The sequence below is a fragment of the Catharus ustulatus genome, chromosome 2 (assembly GCF_009819885.2).
Source record: "Catharus ustulatus isolate bCatUst1 chromosome 2, bCatUst1.pri.v2, whole genome shotgun sequence".
Classification (NCBI taxonomy): domain Eukaryota; kingdom Metazoa; phylum Chordata; class Aves; order Passeriformes; family Turdidae; genus Catharus; species Catharus ustulatus.
Window position 1 is genome coordinate 61,487,555 of NC_046222.1, and position 17,182 is coordinate 61,504,736.

The following is a 17,182-nucleotide window of genomic DNA, read 5'->3' on the forward strand; positions in this document are numbered from 1 at the left end:
AACACAAGGTGATGACAACAATATAAGACAAATAATATAAGTATTTCATATTATATCCTCAAAGTCATATGCTGCTTTCACTTCCTATTGCTCTTCCCCCTGTTCTCTGACTTTTAACACCTCCAGAATACAAAACTTGGACAGTACAGAAAAGGAGGACAAGAGAGACAGAAAATGCAGAAAGGTGAGACACAAAAGAAAAGGCGAATGAGATGTGAAGAAACAGCCAAGAGGTAAAAACAACATGGACTTAAACTAAAAAAATAAAATAAAACAAAATAAAAATTGAAAAATATAAATTCTTAAAATACTATCAAAGATATTTATTTTTAATGCATGTTATTTTCCAGAATATGTGTATTTTCTGAACCATTTTTAAAAAGCAACATATCAAGATCAGAATTTTTTGAAGCATTTTCATTTTTTCTAGAGAAAATAATGTCACTTGAATATGAGGGGCACATACCTACTCAGAACAAAAGAAGAGGACATTTAAGGGGAAAAAATGTTGACACCAGAGCAATTTATCCCATCCTAAGAAAAAGGAGAAAACCCCTAGAAATACACTGTCTCATAGAATGCACCTCTACTTTTTAGATCAACTAGAAAAAAAAGAAGACATCAACGCAACCAGATGGAATAACTGCTAAGGATCTGTCCTTGGAAATTGTTTGGGAGAAGCACTTAAAAGCACCCAACATGAACTGCAATTTCTGTGCAACATCAAAGTAGCCGCCTCAGCCATGGTAGAGCTATATGAAGGAACAGAACTTGCAAACATATTTTTGAGACTGTCTCCTTTCACAGACTGTCTAATCAATTAAGACAAATGTCATTACAATTACATGTACAAAATGCTATCTAGAAATGACTTAGATTCAGCTCAGATTATCAGGGTTATAATGAAAAGAATATTATAACTCAAAGAGTTAATATTACATGTCCATAACACAGTACTAATTATTATAATAATCCATAATCGTAATAAATTATATTTGTATTATTTATGCACTGCTTGAACTGAATTTTTGTGGATTTGCTTTATCTACTTTTTATCATTAAGTATAATTCTGCATCTTTAAGAGTACAAAAATTAGTGCTTCTAGTTGCTCTTACTGATACTATTAGGCCATTTAACCACACCACTATATCTGAGTGGAATTGACTTAGGCAACAAAAATATGGGCACAAATTTAATCTTCATAAATGTGCAAAGATGCTTGAGTTGTGGCCACCATTATGCAAATTTCATTGCTATCTTTCCAACAATCAACCCTTAGATTTTGGGGAGAAATGCCTGGTGGTTTTAATTTTGTTCGTGCTCCAAATTCTGTGGGATGGTCATTTTCTTGACTATTGGCATATGTTGCATAAACCATATTTTGGATATACTTGTCAGATGAAAAATTTTTTATGTACTTGGAAATTACCCACTGCAGACCCCCCTGCTGACATTTGTGTTCAGAATTTTAAAAGATACAGAGCACATTTAGACAATACAGTAATTTCACGATTATAAGCCGCACTGATTATAAGCCGCACTTCTGGGTTTCAGCAACTTTTCGTTCTTTGTCCATACATAAGCCGCACCTGATTATAAGCCGCATGTTACAATACAGAGTGTGATAAAAGGTATCTGTTCTGTCACCATCTGTTGAGGGTGGGGGCAGTGATCCTTATCTCAATGGCAGATAATTTGCTAATGGGCCATCCATTGAAACCAGGCAGGGCATTGTTCTTTATCTTTTCACACCCCATCCTTCCTCCAGCGAGTCATTGTCTGCTAATGGCCCATTGAGTCCCACTGTGGGACTGATAAAATTACTGCATCCCATTGGAAGTTGCTCCAGCCAGGGGGAAGAGCCCAACATTTCTTACCAAGATAAAAACAGAGGTTTTGGGACAATAAGGTAGCCCCTTTCTCCACTGGACTCCAGAGGAAAACCGGATTTCTCCACATCACTACTGGACCTCCAGAGGGAAACTGCACCTTGTACAGGAGCACTGCTCCAACTGAGCCACATCTGTCACTGCAATGGGACTGCAATCACCATTTAATGGGACTGCTATCAACACCCTGCCTGACGGGGTGTCAGGTTGTACTCTGTGTCAGGGTTTGGAGTTTGTTTCTTTGTAGTACTGTATTTCTATTTTAATTTCCCTAGAAAAGAACTGTTATTCCTAATTCCCATATTTTTGCCTGAAAGCCCCTTGATTTCAAAATTATAATAATTTGGAGAGAGGGGGTTTGCATTCTCCATTTCAAAGAGAAACTCCTGCCTTTCTCAGCAGACACCTGTCCTCCAAACTAAAACAGCAACTTTTCGTTCTTTGTCCATATATAAGCCGCACCTGATTATAAGCCGCACTTTGGGTTCGGACCAAAATTTTAGTCAAAATGGTGCGGCTTATAATCGTGAAATTACTGTAGTTTTATTCCATAGCTATATACAAAAAGGTCAGAGGAATATTGGAATTATGCATGTGAAATGAAGAAAAGCACCTGGGCAACTGTGCAGAAAGTCAAAATCAAAGTTCCTGTGATACATGAAAACATCTGAACATTTGTAACAGTTTTGAGCCTTACCAGTTAACAGAAGTCAAAGCTAGCCAAGAGCTTTAGGTTTTAAATTTTCGAGCTTTTCTAGAAGGAAAATGTTATCCTACAATCCCTTCACATATCGATATTTATCTTGAAATTCTGCTGTCTCTTAGATTTTAATTAGGAAGTCAGAGTAGATATTGGTGATAGAATTATAGCAACAAGGGGATATAATGCTATAAAACAAGGGAAACACAACACTACACTTTGCACCTAAATCCCTTGTGGAAAGGCTTGCTCAAGATTTCCAAGGTCATTACCCTAAGTGAGGTCCTCCATTCATTAAATCGAAGACCTGAGCTGGATTTAACGACTGTTTGAATCGACGAAGAAACTTTACTCCCTGATTGTCTCCACTCTTTGAGTTAACAAAAACTAAAAGAGGACTGGCACAGGATGGCGGGCATGTGGCTTTCCAGAAACCTGTAAACATAGTTAGAAAGAATGAAATAAATAAGGTTTCCTAATATGAACAACACAAAAAGAAATCATGGGAAAGAGGAAGATAGGGATGATGGACAAAAGGAGTACATCTTATCATGCATAATATAAGTGCTAAACTGATTATTAGTCCTGCAAGGAAAACATAATTGTACAAGATTTACCAGTTTGGGTCTTTTCAGTGCCTAGATTTAGTAAAATCCTGAAGACAATAGCTTTATTGTTTTTCAACTGCTATTAACCTTTTAGAATACTTCCTAAATTTCTTCACATATTATTATTATCACATAATTAAATATATATTTCATTTACAAGTGTTTGGTTTTCAATCTTATTTTGCTTTAACTTTACTGGGTTGAACTGGAACATTCATGTCTGTAGAAGCTTTTTAAGAGTAGTCACAGATTTTAAAAGTTACTTGTACTCAGTTCTTCCCAGGTGAGACTTGGCATAAGAGCCTTGTTTTCAGACTGAGTTTATACTATTAAGTATAACAGAATCACTGAACAACAGAAGACTTCAGCAGTGATTCAAAACTTATTAAAGCCAGTGCAGGTCTTAACTAATTACAGCAGGCTCTCTACAAGGTCCTTAGTCAGAAACACTAATTTGCACTGTTGTTGCTAACATGACTGGTCCATGGAGATAATGGTTTCCCAGCAACACTTCAAAATCAGACATCACATGTATAGGTTTTGACATTTGTCTCCGGCAGTATTAAAATGATTATGTTGTTTTCAATTACTAAAAAAATACTACAGCTACAAATAAAAAATTTCATTAAAGGACAGTAATTTAATTCCATATTATCATAATGTCTCATTTCAAATAAGGTTTGATTAATTAATTTAAATGCCAAGAAAACTAATTTCACATATTGAACAATCTTTCTGGCATGAGTAATAAATGACAGCATGATGTCTAAGACATCACAAAGCAAATAAATAGAGTGAATATATACAGCATACACAATCACTTATTACTAACTTCATGTAACAAAGTTCATTGAATTGCATCCAAGTTGTCTGTCTATTTTACGATCAACACAAACTATAAAATTAAAGCAGTTAGGATTTTGTGATACTCTTTTTTTAAATCCACTCTCTGCCTTGAAGTGCAGTCTCTCACTGTTGATGTGTCTCTATCCTGAACCATGAAAAAGCGTCTCTGAGTTTTGAGCATTTGCTGGGTTTTTATCTGTGCGTTGCAGGACTTTTACACTGCCTATATTTAAAAAAATAAATTAGAGAAACTGTGGAAGCAATTCCTCTCTTAAGCCTGATAAAGTAGTTGTTGGATCTGAGCTGTTCAGCTAGCTTATCTCCGTATAATGCAAAATTATCCAAAATTTGAGAACTCACAAAAGGAATGGTGTATGCCAGGCAGGCATCAGTTCACTTGATCTGAGGACTCTGATCATTCACTTGAAATGTTTCTACGGGTCATAAGTAAAATGGAAGAAAATTTCTGCTGGGGCAACTTTAAAAAAAACATGACAGTTGAATAATTCTCTAAAACCCTACATAGAAAATTATACTTCTCTCTAAATTTGTAGACTGCATTCACCTGCTCAGCAGAAGGATTTTAGCCTTGTTTATTTGCATGGATCTCAACAGGCACTGTAAGTCCAGAGGTAGCACTGAACACACTACAGGACTACGTACCATCGGAGTCTATACTGTTTAGTGCTGTTGGAGGGATGATCGATACCTTACATTGGCCAAGTGGACATTTACGAGGGTACAGATCTTTACAGGCCGTGTGAACCTACAAAAGAAACAAAAAATTATTTTCCTTCAGCGGAATTTTGAGGTGAAAATACAACTGATACTATGCTATCTATGTAACAAAAATGGACTATAACATTTAGGATACAACATTTAGGTGTAGAGGGAAAAGGAATGAGACTAGGAAAAAAAACTCCAAAAGTTCAACCACAGAGCCTTGTAACTAATTCAACAAAACATTATTTTGGAGAACTTCAGTTACCGCTATAGCAAATAAGAATCATCCTTCCAAGGGAATCACTTGCCCCTGTCCACAAGAAAGGAAGAAGCAAGCTCCCAGCATCTGTGCTGGTGGCAGCAGGCAAAATAATAGCTCTGTACTTGCCTGGTCCACTGGGGCTATTCTGGAAGACATATCTGCATTAAAGCCAGCATACCTACCAAGTCAGACCCATCTCCCAAAGTTGGGTCCCATAAACTCCATATAGTAAAGGTCTTTTCCACAGATAACGGAAAGAGAGATACATGCAGAGGTGGCTGCATTTCACCTAAATTTCAAGTCACTCTGGAGATGTCAATAATTTCCTAATGCTCACACAGTAACTCTTGACTTGCATAAGAAACCCATGTTTTTAGACAAGTTTATAAATTTAAGAGAAAACCATATATTGGGGAAACAGCAGTAGTGAGTTAGAGAATTTCAATCAGCAACCCACAGATTGCCCTGAAGAAGAGAAAGTCAATATTATGCAGTAATAAACATGTTACTACATTAATACTAATAAATATTAATATAACATATTATTAAAATATTAATAGAGCAATAGCTACAATAACAAATACAAGTAACATGATTATTAGGCAAAAGGAGCAGGCACCTGAACATCCATTTAACAGCTAAAAGAAAGCTAAGAAAACACATTGGATGACAACACCTATTAAAGAAAAGCTGCATCTGTGGGTATATTAAAAATTAACTGTGCAAGTAGGACAGTCATAAGAAATTCTGTATGCTAGAGAGATATGAGTTTGCAGAAGCTGCCTGCTCCTACCTAATCCAAAAGCAGGTTTTGAAATGACGAAACAAAAAGAATGGCAAGCAATAAAGCTGTCAAACCATGAGATACTTGGCTGTGGTTCAGGGCACTTACCATAGCTTTACACCAAAGGCACTTCCAATCCTGCAGGCGTAGAACACTGCCACAAGTCTTGTCACAGACTGCGCATTTGGCACTGACAGGCAGGTTTCCCTCTAACCACTGGTGAGGCATAGCTATCTGTGGAGAAGGAGTCATTAGGGTTAAATACCCAGAAAGATAAATTAAAGGCTTTTGTCTCTCAAATATAGGTGGATTTAAACTATTTCTCGCAGCTGTACCCTTTCATCAAAGTAGCAGTTATGCTGGTCAGCCAGGATAAGGGGCACTCATGCTCAGAATGAATGGATTACTCTGGTGTTCCACATGCTAGGCAGAAAACATGACACCTGAAGAAGGGAGACATGTCTCACTCGTGGTAGCAACCAACCATAACACAATGGGGCAGTTAAGTCCAGAGACTCTGTCATACAAACAAATTCCCACTTGGTTATGTTGATTACATGATACAAACCAATTAAAAATACCTAAAATTCATAAGAATAGGTAGGACAGCAGAATTCCTCTGTCACTTCACTTACCCACTCACCATGTCTGGTAAGTCACAGCTCTATAAAGCAGTCCCAAATAGAGTGCAAAGCTTTACTCAGTGCACTCTTTGTCCCATTAATACCATGGGCAACTCAAGACACTAAGGTGTTCAACTCAGTATCAGCCTTCTAGGAAGAAGCTTCACACCAGTGGTTCATACACAGCTATGTTTGTAAAAATAGTCCATTTATCACAATCAACCTCTCAAAAGCTGTTGCTGTTTCTCCTGCTAATTTTAAAATTCCTGCTTTCATAGCCTCCCAATTCAGTGAATTCCAAACGGGCCTCCTGGGGAACTGCTCCAGGTAAAGAGGACAAAAAGTAGATTGCCAAAATAGCACAGTAACAGTGCAAAATACCACCTTTGCTTAAAAGCAGTAGGAACTTCTGGGAGCAATTCTCCAGCTGCAGTTTCTCCACATGTGGCCCTTAAAATGTTGTAATACATCTGTAATCTAGTTCCCACAGTTGCTAGACTTGCCTTGTGAGATACAAATACAACTTTTGTTCTAAATACCTAAATATCTAAATGATAATCTTTAAACAGTGTTCAGGAAAATAGCCACCTACCATTAACTTCAATGGGTCACATAGCAATATTTCTGAGCTTTCCCCCCTCTCCACCCCCCCCAAAGAAGAAACAGATTTGGAAAATACTGTAAATATGAACAGTACTTACACCATCTTCATCTTCAATGATGTCTTTTCCAATTGAGGCTAATGTAGTCCATTTGCAGTTATTTGTTGCTCGGACAGCACATCGTTTATGTGCTTTAAACTTACACACTGCAAGACACAAATAAGCATGTGTTACTTTCTGTATTCCAATGATACATATCTTTTAAAACCTTAAAAACAGATATCCCGTAAAATAGCCAAGTACATGTCACTTAGTGTTGCACACATGACACAAAACAACTAAAAGAAAATTCAGTTCATAATCACTCCAGCTTTAATTCTCTAAACTGGGTTTAACTGCTTAGCTGCTTACCTATAGCTCATGCTAAGTGTGCCCTGAAATCCACATCAGTTCCCATTTTTCAGGTGCAAGGTACAATATAGCTTTAACTATGGGTTCGCCTTTTCCATTCCTCCAGTAATATGACTCAGATACCTGACTTAAATCTGCAGTAAGTCATGGGAGAGTGTTATACAAAAGTATTTTGATTCAGGAGCTCTGATTCTTTGCTCAAAAGATGCCTTTGGGGCAGCATACTGGGTCTATTTTTCTCAGAACATGAGAAAGTGAAGAGTTTATGTGGTGATATTTTTATTAAGGATACAGGGGATTACAAAATTTCCCAAGAGTCTATATCAAATCAGGAAGAACCTTATTTTTTACTGCATTCTTTATTAAAAGTCTGGTAATTGGAATACCCAGCACAAGTGTGTAGTTAGGCAGACATTCTGACAACCTAATAACTATTTGAATTTTTTTCAGCTCAATTAATATGCCTAGCTAATGATACTATCTTCGACCAACCAGACTGACGCACCCAAACTGTGGGTATTTCTTCTACTGGAAGTGCATGATGTAATTCTATTTAGAGTGCATTATATAAATTATTTTGGCAAAGACCATTAAAGGTTTATGAGAACTAGCCAGCAGATCAGAAGTAGTAGTCTCTTTTCAAACAAATATTTGACAGGAAATTATCAAGGCTTTGGCCCATCGCTTATCTACCATTTAAAAACATTAAGCCACGGTACAAAATGTCTTGTGAATAATAAATTTCCCATTTTAATTCCACTGATCCATTGCCAGATCAATTTAAAAAGTGAATTGAGACTATGTAAGCAACATCTGAGTTTGAGAGCAATCCTCACTGTTCTGGGAGATGTGTGAAAGCAAGCGCCAGCTCTCACTTTCTTACTTTCTAGAAAGAAAGAGACGGAAAGAAAACAAAGAAGTTTCTTTGCTTTTACAGTAACTCTCCCAGTCATTTCAAAAAGCAGCATTCATGTAATCATAGAATTATTTGTGTTGAAAGAGACATTTAAAGATCATTTAGTTCCAGCCTCGCCTGCAGCAGACTGGGACATCTTTTACTAGACCAGATTGCTCAAGCTCCATCCAGCCTGGTCTTGAACACTTCTGGAGATGAAGTGCTCACAACTTGTCTGGGCAACCAGTGTCTCACCGTCATCATAGTAAAGAATTTTTTCCTACTCTCTAAACTCAACCTACTCTGAGTTTGAAGCCATTTCTCCTTGTCCTGTCATTGTACATGTCATTGTAAAAAGTCTCTCTCCATATTTCTTGCAGTCTCCCTCCAGGTACTGGTGGGCTGCAATTACATCACCCCAAAGCCTTCTTTTTTCCAGGCTGAACGATCCCAATTCTCTCAGCCTTTCCTCACTGGAGAGGTACTCCAGCCCTCTGATCATCTCCATGGTACTCTTATGGATTCACTCAAACAAGTCAATGACCCCCAACCTAAGAAGGTTAGAGACCTGTTGAAGTAAACCAAAACAGACTCTAAGGCAAATATCCCATAACTGTCAACAAACAGGGTAGACTTGCTTTTTCTAAACAGCTCAGCATCACACTGTGTGTTTGCCAACCTAAGCTGGTTCCAAGCATCTAATGAAGCCAGGTCTCACAGAAGCACAGAAATAAAGGTTGTATTTTCAAGTGATGGACCATGAGCAGTTCTCAGCATTTGAATGTTTCTGAGAAGATATGCCACTGAATTCAGCTCCCTACTCATAAATGATAAGCACTTGCTTTGCCACACAAGTAGAAAACTTCTTTTGTCTCAGATTACACTGAATCTCATTCATTAACCAGTCCAATATCTGAAATATTCTGGAAAACATGCAGACATATTGCTAGACATCAACTGCCATTACTTTACCAATGAAAGCTAAAATCTGAGAAAAATTACTCAGGAAACTTAACATTGCAATATAGTTTCTGAATGCAGGTGTGCAGTTGTTGGTTGTATGACCGTACATTTTTAGAGAACAGGACCCTCAGTCACTGCATGCAATGGATAGCTCTCAGTAAGTATGGGGTTGCGCCACACTCTGCTTCATAATATTTTCAACAGGTATTTGCCTTACTGATTGAAAGCTAATGTGATACTGTTTTTATCAGTATTAATTTCTTCCTAACCTTTTAAAATTATTATTGTTGTTGTTGTTATGCCCAATACTGCTACTACTACAATTAAGACAATCAATGTGTATCTTCAAAGCATCAGGGACTTCGGAACAGCTTCAACTGATTTTTGCAGTTATAGAAAACAGCATACCTGTTACACAGGTTGCAGGTTATAAACAATGCAGAACTACTAATTTTATCAAAAATCTTATTTAAACAATTTCCCCAGCATCACAGAAGGGTACATGTGATACAAAGTCACAGAACAGTTTTCCACTACTCCTTCATTCTTTAACAACAAGCACCCCTTCTTTTTCTTGCTGCTTCATTCACTATTCACTCTCCAGACTGTGCAGAAAATGTGGCAGAAGTATCAGAGACAATGACTATGCAAGTAATGCCCATACAATTCCCTGGGCAATGGGTAAGAACAACAGGGTTTTGTGGGCAAAACCCCACAATCATAATGGAAAGAGACAAAGTGCACAAAGTGCATTTGCAGAGGTAATTTAATCCCAGTATTTTCTTACTGATTGACCTCGTCATCCTAAAGTGTTCTTACAATTGTGCAATTCATCACAGGAGAATGCTGTTTAAAAGGGAGGTTTCTCCCACTTATTAGCTGTACTTGATATTCAATAATCACGATTCTGTCATGATAAACAAAATGCTACATGAAAAAAATAAATTTCTGAGAATAATCATAGTTCCACTAGCAGTGACATAGATAGAAATGCAGTATTGATATGGGGTAACTGAGGTTACAGAGTTCTGAAAGCGTTTCTCTTTGAGAAGACACAAAAGAAAGAAACTGTGGGAAGAACAGCATGCATTTCAAAGGACAGTCTGATTAATTTTTTTTAGAAGTCAATTTTTTCTCGAGCAGTAGAAAGAATGAAGCCTGGTTTGTTGTAACTCCTATGTTCAGATTGATATACATATAAATTCTTTGACTTCTAAAAAGGTGCAAATTCACACTAGTCTTTTACTTAGCAAAGGCATTAACCTACCATCTTTTTCTACACTGGTTTCCACAAGACTTAGAGTACCTTCAGGGTGGCCTGCAATTAATTTGGCCAACCTTTCCCAAAGGCTGCTGGGATGGATGAAAGGTGCCCTGAAGAAAAAAAGGCACCCATCATCTCCAAAAGAAATGCAGCTTGATTTGTGGTCAGGCTTCAAAAAAAAAGTTGTGCAGGAATGCTGGAAAATGGCAATTTTAAGAGAATAAAATAATACAGGACAACTAAACTATCAAAAGCTGTAAAATATCAGCAGTGGGGTTTATTTTTACCTATCGTTAAGAATTAAGAATCAGACCCCAAAGACTCTTAGTGACTTTCAAGACAACTTGGTGTGCCAACAACCAAACCATTAACAGGAGGATGAGCTCAATTATCTCTTGAAAGAGTCTCTCATGCTTTTCAATACAAGGCATAATAGAGTAGCCTGGGATCAATGACCACACAAATATTTGAATTTAGTATAGATATAAATGGATTCCCAGTATAAAGCAGTGTTGGTGGTTTCAGAAACCAGACATGAATATTTAAACAAGTTTTTAAAATTATGTAATGGGGAAAAGCAGCACAGAACAAGTCTGCAGAATTTTAAGACACCAAACTTCCCAGACTGTCCTCTCAAGCCATATAGACTGCTAATACAGCTAAGCTAAAGAAAAAAATAATATTATTAAATTCATTAGAAGTGCACCTAGCAGAAGCAAGTATCAAACAAAAATGCAGTTTTTAGATGAAGAAATTAAGAATGATGGGTTCTAACATGTATGCATAATTGCAGAGAAAGTATAAAGTATTGCAATAAGAGTAAAATTTCAAATTATTTAGATTAAATAAATAACTAAAGATCTTATTTTATTTTAAAAGGAAGAAGAAAATAGATATAAAATACAAGCTAAGAAGTAAGAGGAGGTAAACTTATTAATAGACAAAAGAATATCACAATATCTACATATAAAACATTTCAGGTCATACACGGTTATGAAACTGGGGAACAATGGAAGGAAATCCAAGTCACTTTCACAAGCTATTTGCAAAAACTGTCATCAGAAATGTGGATAAATGTAGCATTAGTTTGTCATAAGTTATACAGAAAAGTGACAAACTCCAAATCTGGAAATTATGGGAACTTCCCTGATGTAAAGTTAATACCAACACCCTGTATATTAAAAACATACTTAGATGCAAAATTAGACACTGAAAAACATAAAATGGTGACCTACAGACATTAACACTAATAATCTTATAGTAGTCATTCTTGCTAAACAGCCTTTTAAAATAGCTGTAATATTAACTCAGGAATTGATAAATTCTTTATGAAAGTTCTTCCTTTCCTTTGCCTGGGCAAATATAACTGTATTTGTGCCCAGAGGCAATACAACTGCATTTTAGTTAAGCACATGATACTTCCATCTGCCAATATCAGACACTGAGAATACCTTAATTGCCTTTAAACTGTCCAAAGGACTTATACACCGGGGAAAATATACACCAGAGAAGCTGCAAGTAACCATGCTACTTCTAATTTCTATGAAACGGGTTTTTCCTGTTCCTTGGCAACTGCACCATTAGCTATATTAAAAGCATGGACAATTCAGGACAGTGGGTTAATGTTTCTTTTGTAAGATTTCCTTAATACATATTATTATCCTCAAGTATTATAATAACATCAATAGCAGAAATGCATTTGCAGTTGGGTTACATACATCCAAAGAAATCAAATTATGAATGGTGAAACTGTAACTCTTTTCTGGGCAGTCAGCTATTTCAGTAATTAAAATCTCATATGGTCACACAGATGCTTTGTTTTCTGCTGGCTCCTAATACAAGCAGACTTGTTACCACTTTTCCACAGAACTTGCAGGGGAAAAAATAAATAAACAAACAAACAAACAAATAAATAAATGTTTCAGGCATATTATAATTATTTGTTCATTAAATATAATTTCTAGCTATATGATGAAGTCTTAGCCACACTTTCTTTTTCTTTGTGCTGGATTTCCCCTGTTCAACCATCAAACACAGTAATCTTACATCTCTACCCCTCACAGCATAAGAGAACTTCTAAAGAAGTAAATCACTGTGTACTGCAGGATCAGGCAGCAGCAACAGAACAAACAAGAATTGGAGGGGAAGGGTCATAACACTTTGTTCAATGCTAAGAATGTTTTTAAATTTGGGGCAGAAAATACCATCATCATTTTTTTTCTGAGAAATGCTGATTCTGCAAACCATTAAGACTAATTTGTTCCACATTTTTGACATGCAAATCAAATAAATCCTATCTTTTCTTGCAAATCCTCCATCCTGTACACTCCAAACTGATTGCTGCAACAGAAAGAAGTATTCTATTGAAAAAGGCACCTGGAGCAACAGGAAGGTGAGGCAGATCATTAGCAGTCCCTCTGCCCAGAAAAGGGTCACTCTCAGGCACAGTTTTCTCCCTTCAGGCTCTTTTGTTACCCATTACTTTCAGGGTCATTACTCACACTGAACTTGCAGCCATCTGTCTACACACATGGTCTGATAACCAAGGGGAAGCAAGCATTATTTTACCTTCACAAGACAGGCCGTGAGAAGTGACTCCAGAGAGGCTCTCTCTGCACACGTTACAGAAGGTGGGTCGGGCGTGGGAGCAGGCGTACCAGTTATGCATCCCTGAGAAATGTTCCACATTAAACTGTGCGGTCTAGTAAAGGAGAAGTTAAGACAAATTTGCAAGTACAGAACACAGCTACGGTGACTGACATTACGCATGGTTCCATATTACAGGGGATGACAGTGAAATGCTCACCAAAAAGGATTTTCCAAAGGGTATTTAGCTCGCTCTCCCTCCAAAATTCTATACCAAAGTGTGAAAAGAAGCTCTCATTTTGCTAGTGAAGTTCTTTATGTGAAGCTTCACTCTGACATTAGACACACTTTTCATACTAAGGAGGGTGAATACTCAGTTGAATACTCAGTTCTGTGTCCTGTAGCTTGGTGTGTTCAGCTAGAACAGGTTGTACCAAGAGGGATGTCAGCTTACCTCATAGTGCTCTCTGGACTGAACTGACTTCAGAGAGCTTATCCAGTCCTCCATTTCTTTTCTGTTCTCAGCACACAATATTAGCCTTCTAAATGGAGTGATTATCTGAAAAAGATAACATATCCTGATCAATCCAGATAATAAAAATCACGATAGACTATGATATTTAACATACTCGTCCCTGTAAGATGATGCAAAACAATGACACGCCCTACAAGGCAAGATACTAAACACTTAAAAATATTTTCATTAACGCACTACCAACAACAACAGAGTTTGCTTTTCCTTGTACAGTTCCCAAGATTCAAATCAAGATTTGTTACAGGTCTCTGGAATCTATATCGATCATTACCCTTTCTCAGCTCTTAGTCTATGCACTGAGATTTAAATGCTCAAATGGCAGACACTGAAATGCTAAAACAACCATTCTGGAAATTACTAATTGACTAAGACTGCAATCCTATTTCATAACAGCATCATAGCAACTGCAAGGTCCATTCCAATTGCTAGAGACAAAAACATATCAAAATCAAAAGCCAGTAAGTCTTAAACTAAAGCTGTAATCATATTTCACTATCTTATGTATTGATAATATATTTACACAAATTCATACACAGAAAAATTTAGAATAGTACTTTTTATATCCAACTATATCAACTCAGTATAAGAACACATACCAATCTTTATAAAAAGGCACAGAAAGCACGCAAACAGTTGAAATCATATCCTACTAGGACAATTGAATGAATTCCTGGAAAAAGTTTATGCTGGGAATTTTTCAGTAATCTGGAGTTGGATTCTAGAAATCTGAAAATACTGTACCAAGGAGGTTCAGACTACAAGCTGCTCTCCCCTCTCCCTAAACAGCAGAAAAATAATCAAAATAACAGGAAGGCAGCAGAAACTATCAGCTATCTCCCACTGAAATTATTTTGAGCACTGCATTAAAATAGACAAAGCAGTTACTTACACAGCAAAGAATTTAAAATAAGTACAAAAAATAAGAAAAGTTATTAGTTCTGTTGTAGAAAGTCCGAAAAATAAAATTAAATCCTTTAACAGTATTATGCATTAATCTATGGTATAGTAAGTACCATCAACACTTGCAAATTACTTAAATAAAACAGAGAAAGGACCACCAAAAATGGTAATTCCGAGTATTCTTTTAAATGCTACAAGCTAGACATTACAATATTTGTACAATATTAGTAAACACTTATCTACAGCTGCAGTTACTTACCCAATCCCTGCTGTAAATTGTCTCTAGCCTTGATTTGCCCTATCCACTCCTTCATTAAACTGAGCTGCACTTTAACATATCTCAGAGGCGACGTAACTGAAGTGCAGCAAGCTGCAAGTCACATGGAGGGGAGGTAAAAACCCTTTGGGCTTGCCTTTTTTTTTTTTTATGCACTCACTTCACATGGAAGGGAATAGTTCCGTTATTTTCTGTTTCCTTCAATCTTGCTTAAGCTATTTAATAAGGTTTAATAGTAGCTCTCCAAGGTTTTTCCTAAAGAAGAGTTTATGCAAAGAGCAATGCTTCTCTCATTAGTTTAGAGCCAAACAGACACTTTATTACTTCAAAATGTTTTTCTGAGCCAGGTCATCCATTGAAGCCAAGAAAAGTCATTAAATCATAATATAACCCTGGCTCCAACAATAATCAGCATTCTGCTGAAATTTCCAGGTTTCAGTGGACACAGAAATCTTATTTGGGCAAATACAAGCCACAGATTATTTCCTATTATATAGCATGAGATTATAATACAGATTAAATAATGATAAATCCACCCAAGACTTGGCACATTACATCCATCCTTCTGCCACAGTTATTACTGATTCTAACCAGTAACTAGACATTGTGAAATGCCATTTAACAACAACAGCTGCACTTATTGCTGAAAACTCCTGACTAATCTTGATCTTTTCAAGTAATATTTATATATATTACTCCTGGCTTCAGTACTACTAGTCACAGAAATCCACTGTACATCCTTCCACCCTCCCCCCTGAAATTAAGGCCCTGGTTCAGTTGTTCACATCTAGTTACCTAGTGCCAATGAAGACACCCTTTGATATCCAAAGTTTTCCAAGGGGAAGGGTAAGTATGACAAAGGACCAGAATAGTAGTTATAAATAACTGAGGTAGGACACCAAACTTCATCTCAAAATGTACTGCACACTCATTTATTGGCAATCAAATCTCATCATCAAACACTGCTAACTAATGCATGTAAACATACCAGAAATTCATATATTCCAGCTTCTTATTAAAATCAGAGCACAAAAATTTTAATAAACTACACAGCATTGCAACAGTCTAACAACTCAATAGGATACTGTCAATCACATGAATATAGGATCAATTATTATTAGTGCTACAAAAAGGAAGTGGGGAGTTGGAAGACATACATATTTGTAAATACCATTAAACTACATATTCACTTTGATTTAAATATTTGAAACAGTAAACTTCAAGAAGGTACCTGGCAACATGAAAAAAGACAAAATGCATTATATGCAAGAAGTATCAACAGTGTTTGGAATTTTTCAAATCGAATCAAATCAAACTGGAACTAAGAAGCCCATTTAGCTTCTCATCTATTTCAGTCTACAAAACCATGGAGAGTATGTCCCCTTATTAAGTTTTAGATAATTCATGTAACATAAGAACTCCGGGAACCAAGGAAACTGTTAGCAAACAGCAAGAAGTGTTTTTCCCTAAATGCAAAGCATTCTTTAGACTTGAAAAGTATTCCCAAAGGATGCTGAGGAGATGAAAAGTAAAAATGCCCAAAAAGGCATTAGAAAAATTCATCACAAATAAATACATCATATACTAGAAAAGACAATATCTGAAAACTTCAACTTATCAGGTCCTCAAAAATTCAACAAGGAGTCAATGTTGGGAAGTGACTCAATGGTAAGAATCACTGTATATGCTCTGCTGTTTCTACTTCATTCTTTAGTTTCTGCTACTACTATTCTTATACTTTGATTCAACATGGTTTTATGAGCTTTAACTAACTCAGTATAGCGTTTCTTCTTGTTTATCCTAAATTGAGATTGACCTCCTAAACCTCCTTATTTGCATTTTTACAGATGGTATGCTTTCTTCTGAATGCTTACACAATGCTATGATTAACTAAGTGGAATGTTTGAAGTTCATTCACTAAAGACAGTTGAACCTGTATACAGACATAATCAAAATTAAATGGATGCAATTGACCTCAAAATAATTTTCCTGTCATGTAAATTCTAATTTAACTAGTAATCTTATCTCATTGTATGTATTCATATACAGAGTCCTGTATATTCTCTTCTACTGACCCAAGTCAGCATCTTTTTTTCAATTACATATTACCTTTTTGATCTTTGCTGCTCCAAATATTGCTATTTGTATATCAGTCTGAATATGCTGAACAAAAGAAAGAAAGAAAGAAAGAAAGAAAGAAAGAAAGAAAGAAAGAAAGAAAGAAAGAAAAAAGAAAGAAAAGAAAAGAAAAGAAAAGAAAAGAAAAGAAAAGAAAAGAAAAGAAAAGAAAAGAAAAGAAAAGAAAAGAAAAGA

General features: G+C 36.3%; 1 protein-coding gene across 4 annotated transcripts in view; it reads right to left on the reverse strand.

Annotated features, from left to right (window-relative positions):
* Positions 1-17,182, reverse strand: part of DGKH (diacylglycerol kinase eta) — a 166,862-nt gene that overhangs the window by 47,623 nt on the left and 102,057 nt on the right. For 2 of the 4 annotated variants that reach the window (XM_033051622.1, XM_033051621.1), the window contains exons 5-10: positions 13,612-13,716; positions 13,140-13,272; positions 7,138-7,244; positions 5,922-6,047; positions 4,708-4,810; positions 2,863-3,025 (exon numbers count right to left, since the gene is read on the reverse strand). In XM_033051622.1, the coding sequence (XP_032907513.1) occupies positions 2,863-3,025; positions 4,708-4,810; positions 5,922-6,047; positions 7,138-7,244; positions 13,140-13,272; positions 13,612-13,716 (737 nt within the window). Of the gene's footprint in view, positions 1-2,862; positions 3,026-4,707; positions 4,811-5,921; positions 6,048-7,137; positions 7,245-13,139; positions 13,273-13,611; positions 13,717-17,182 lie in introns of those variants that run through there. The other 2 variants (XM_033051623.1, XM_033051624.1) reach the window with 2 other exon arrangements.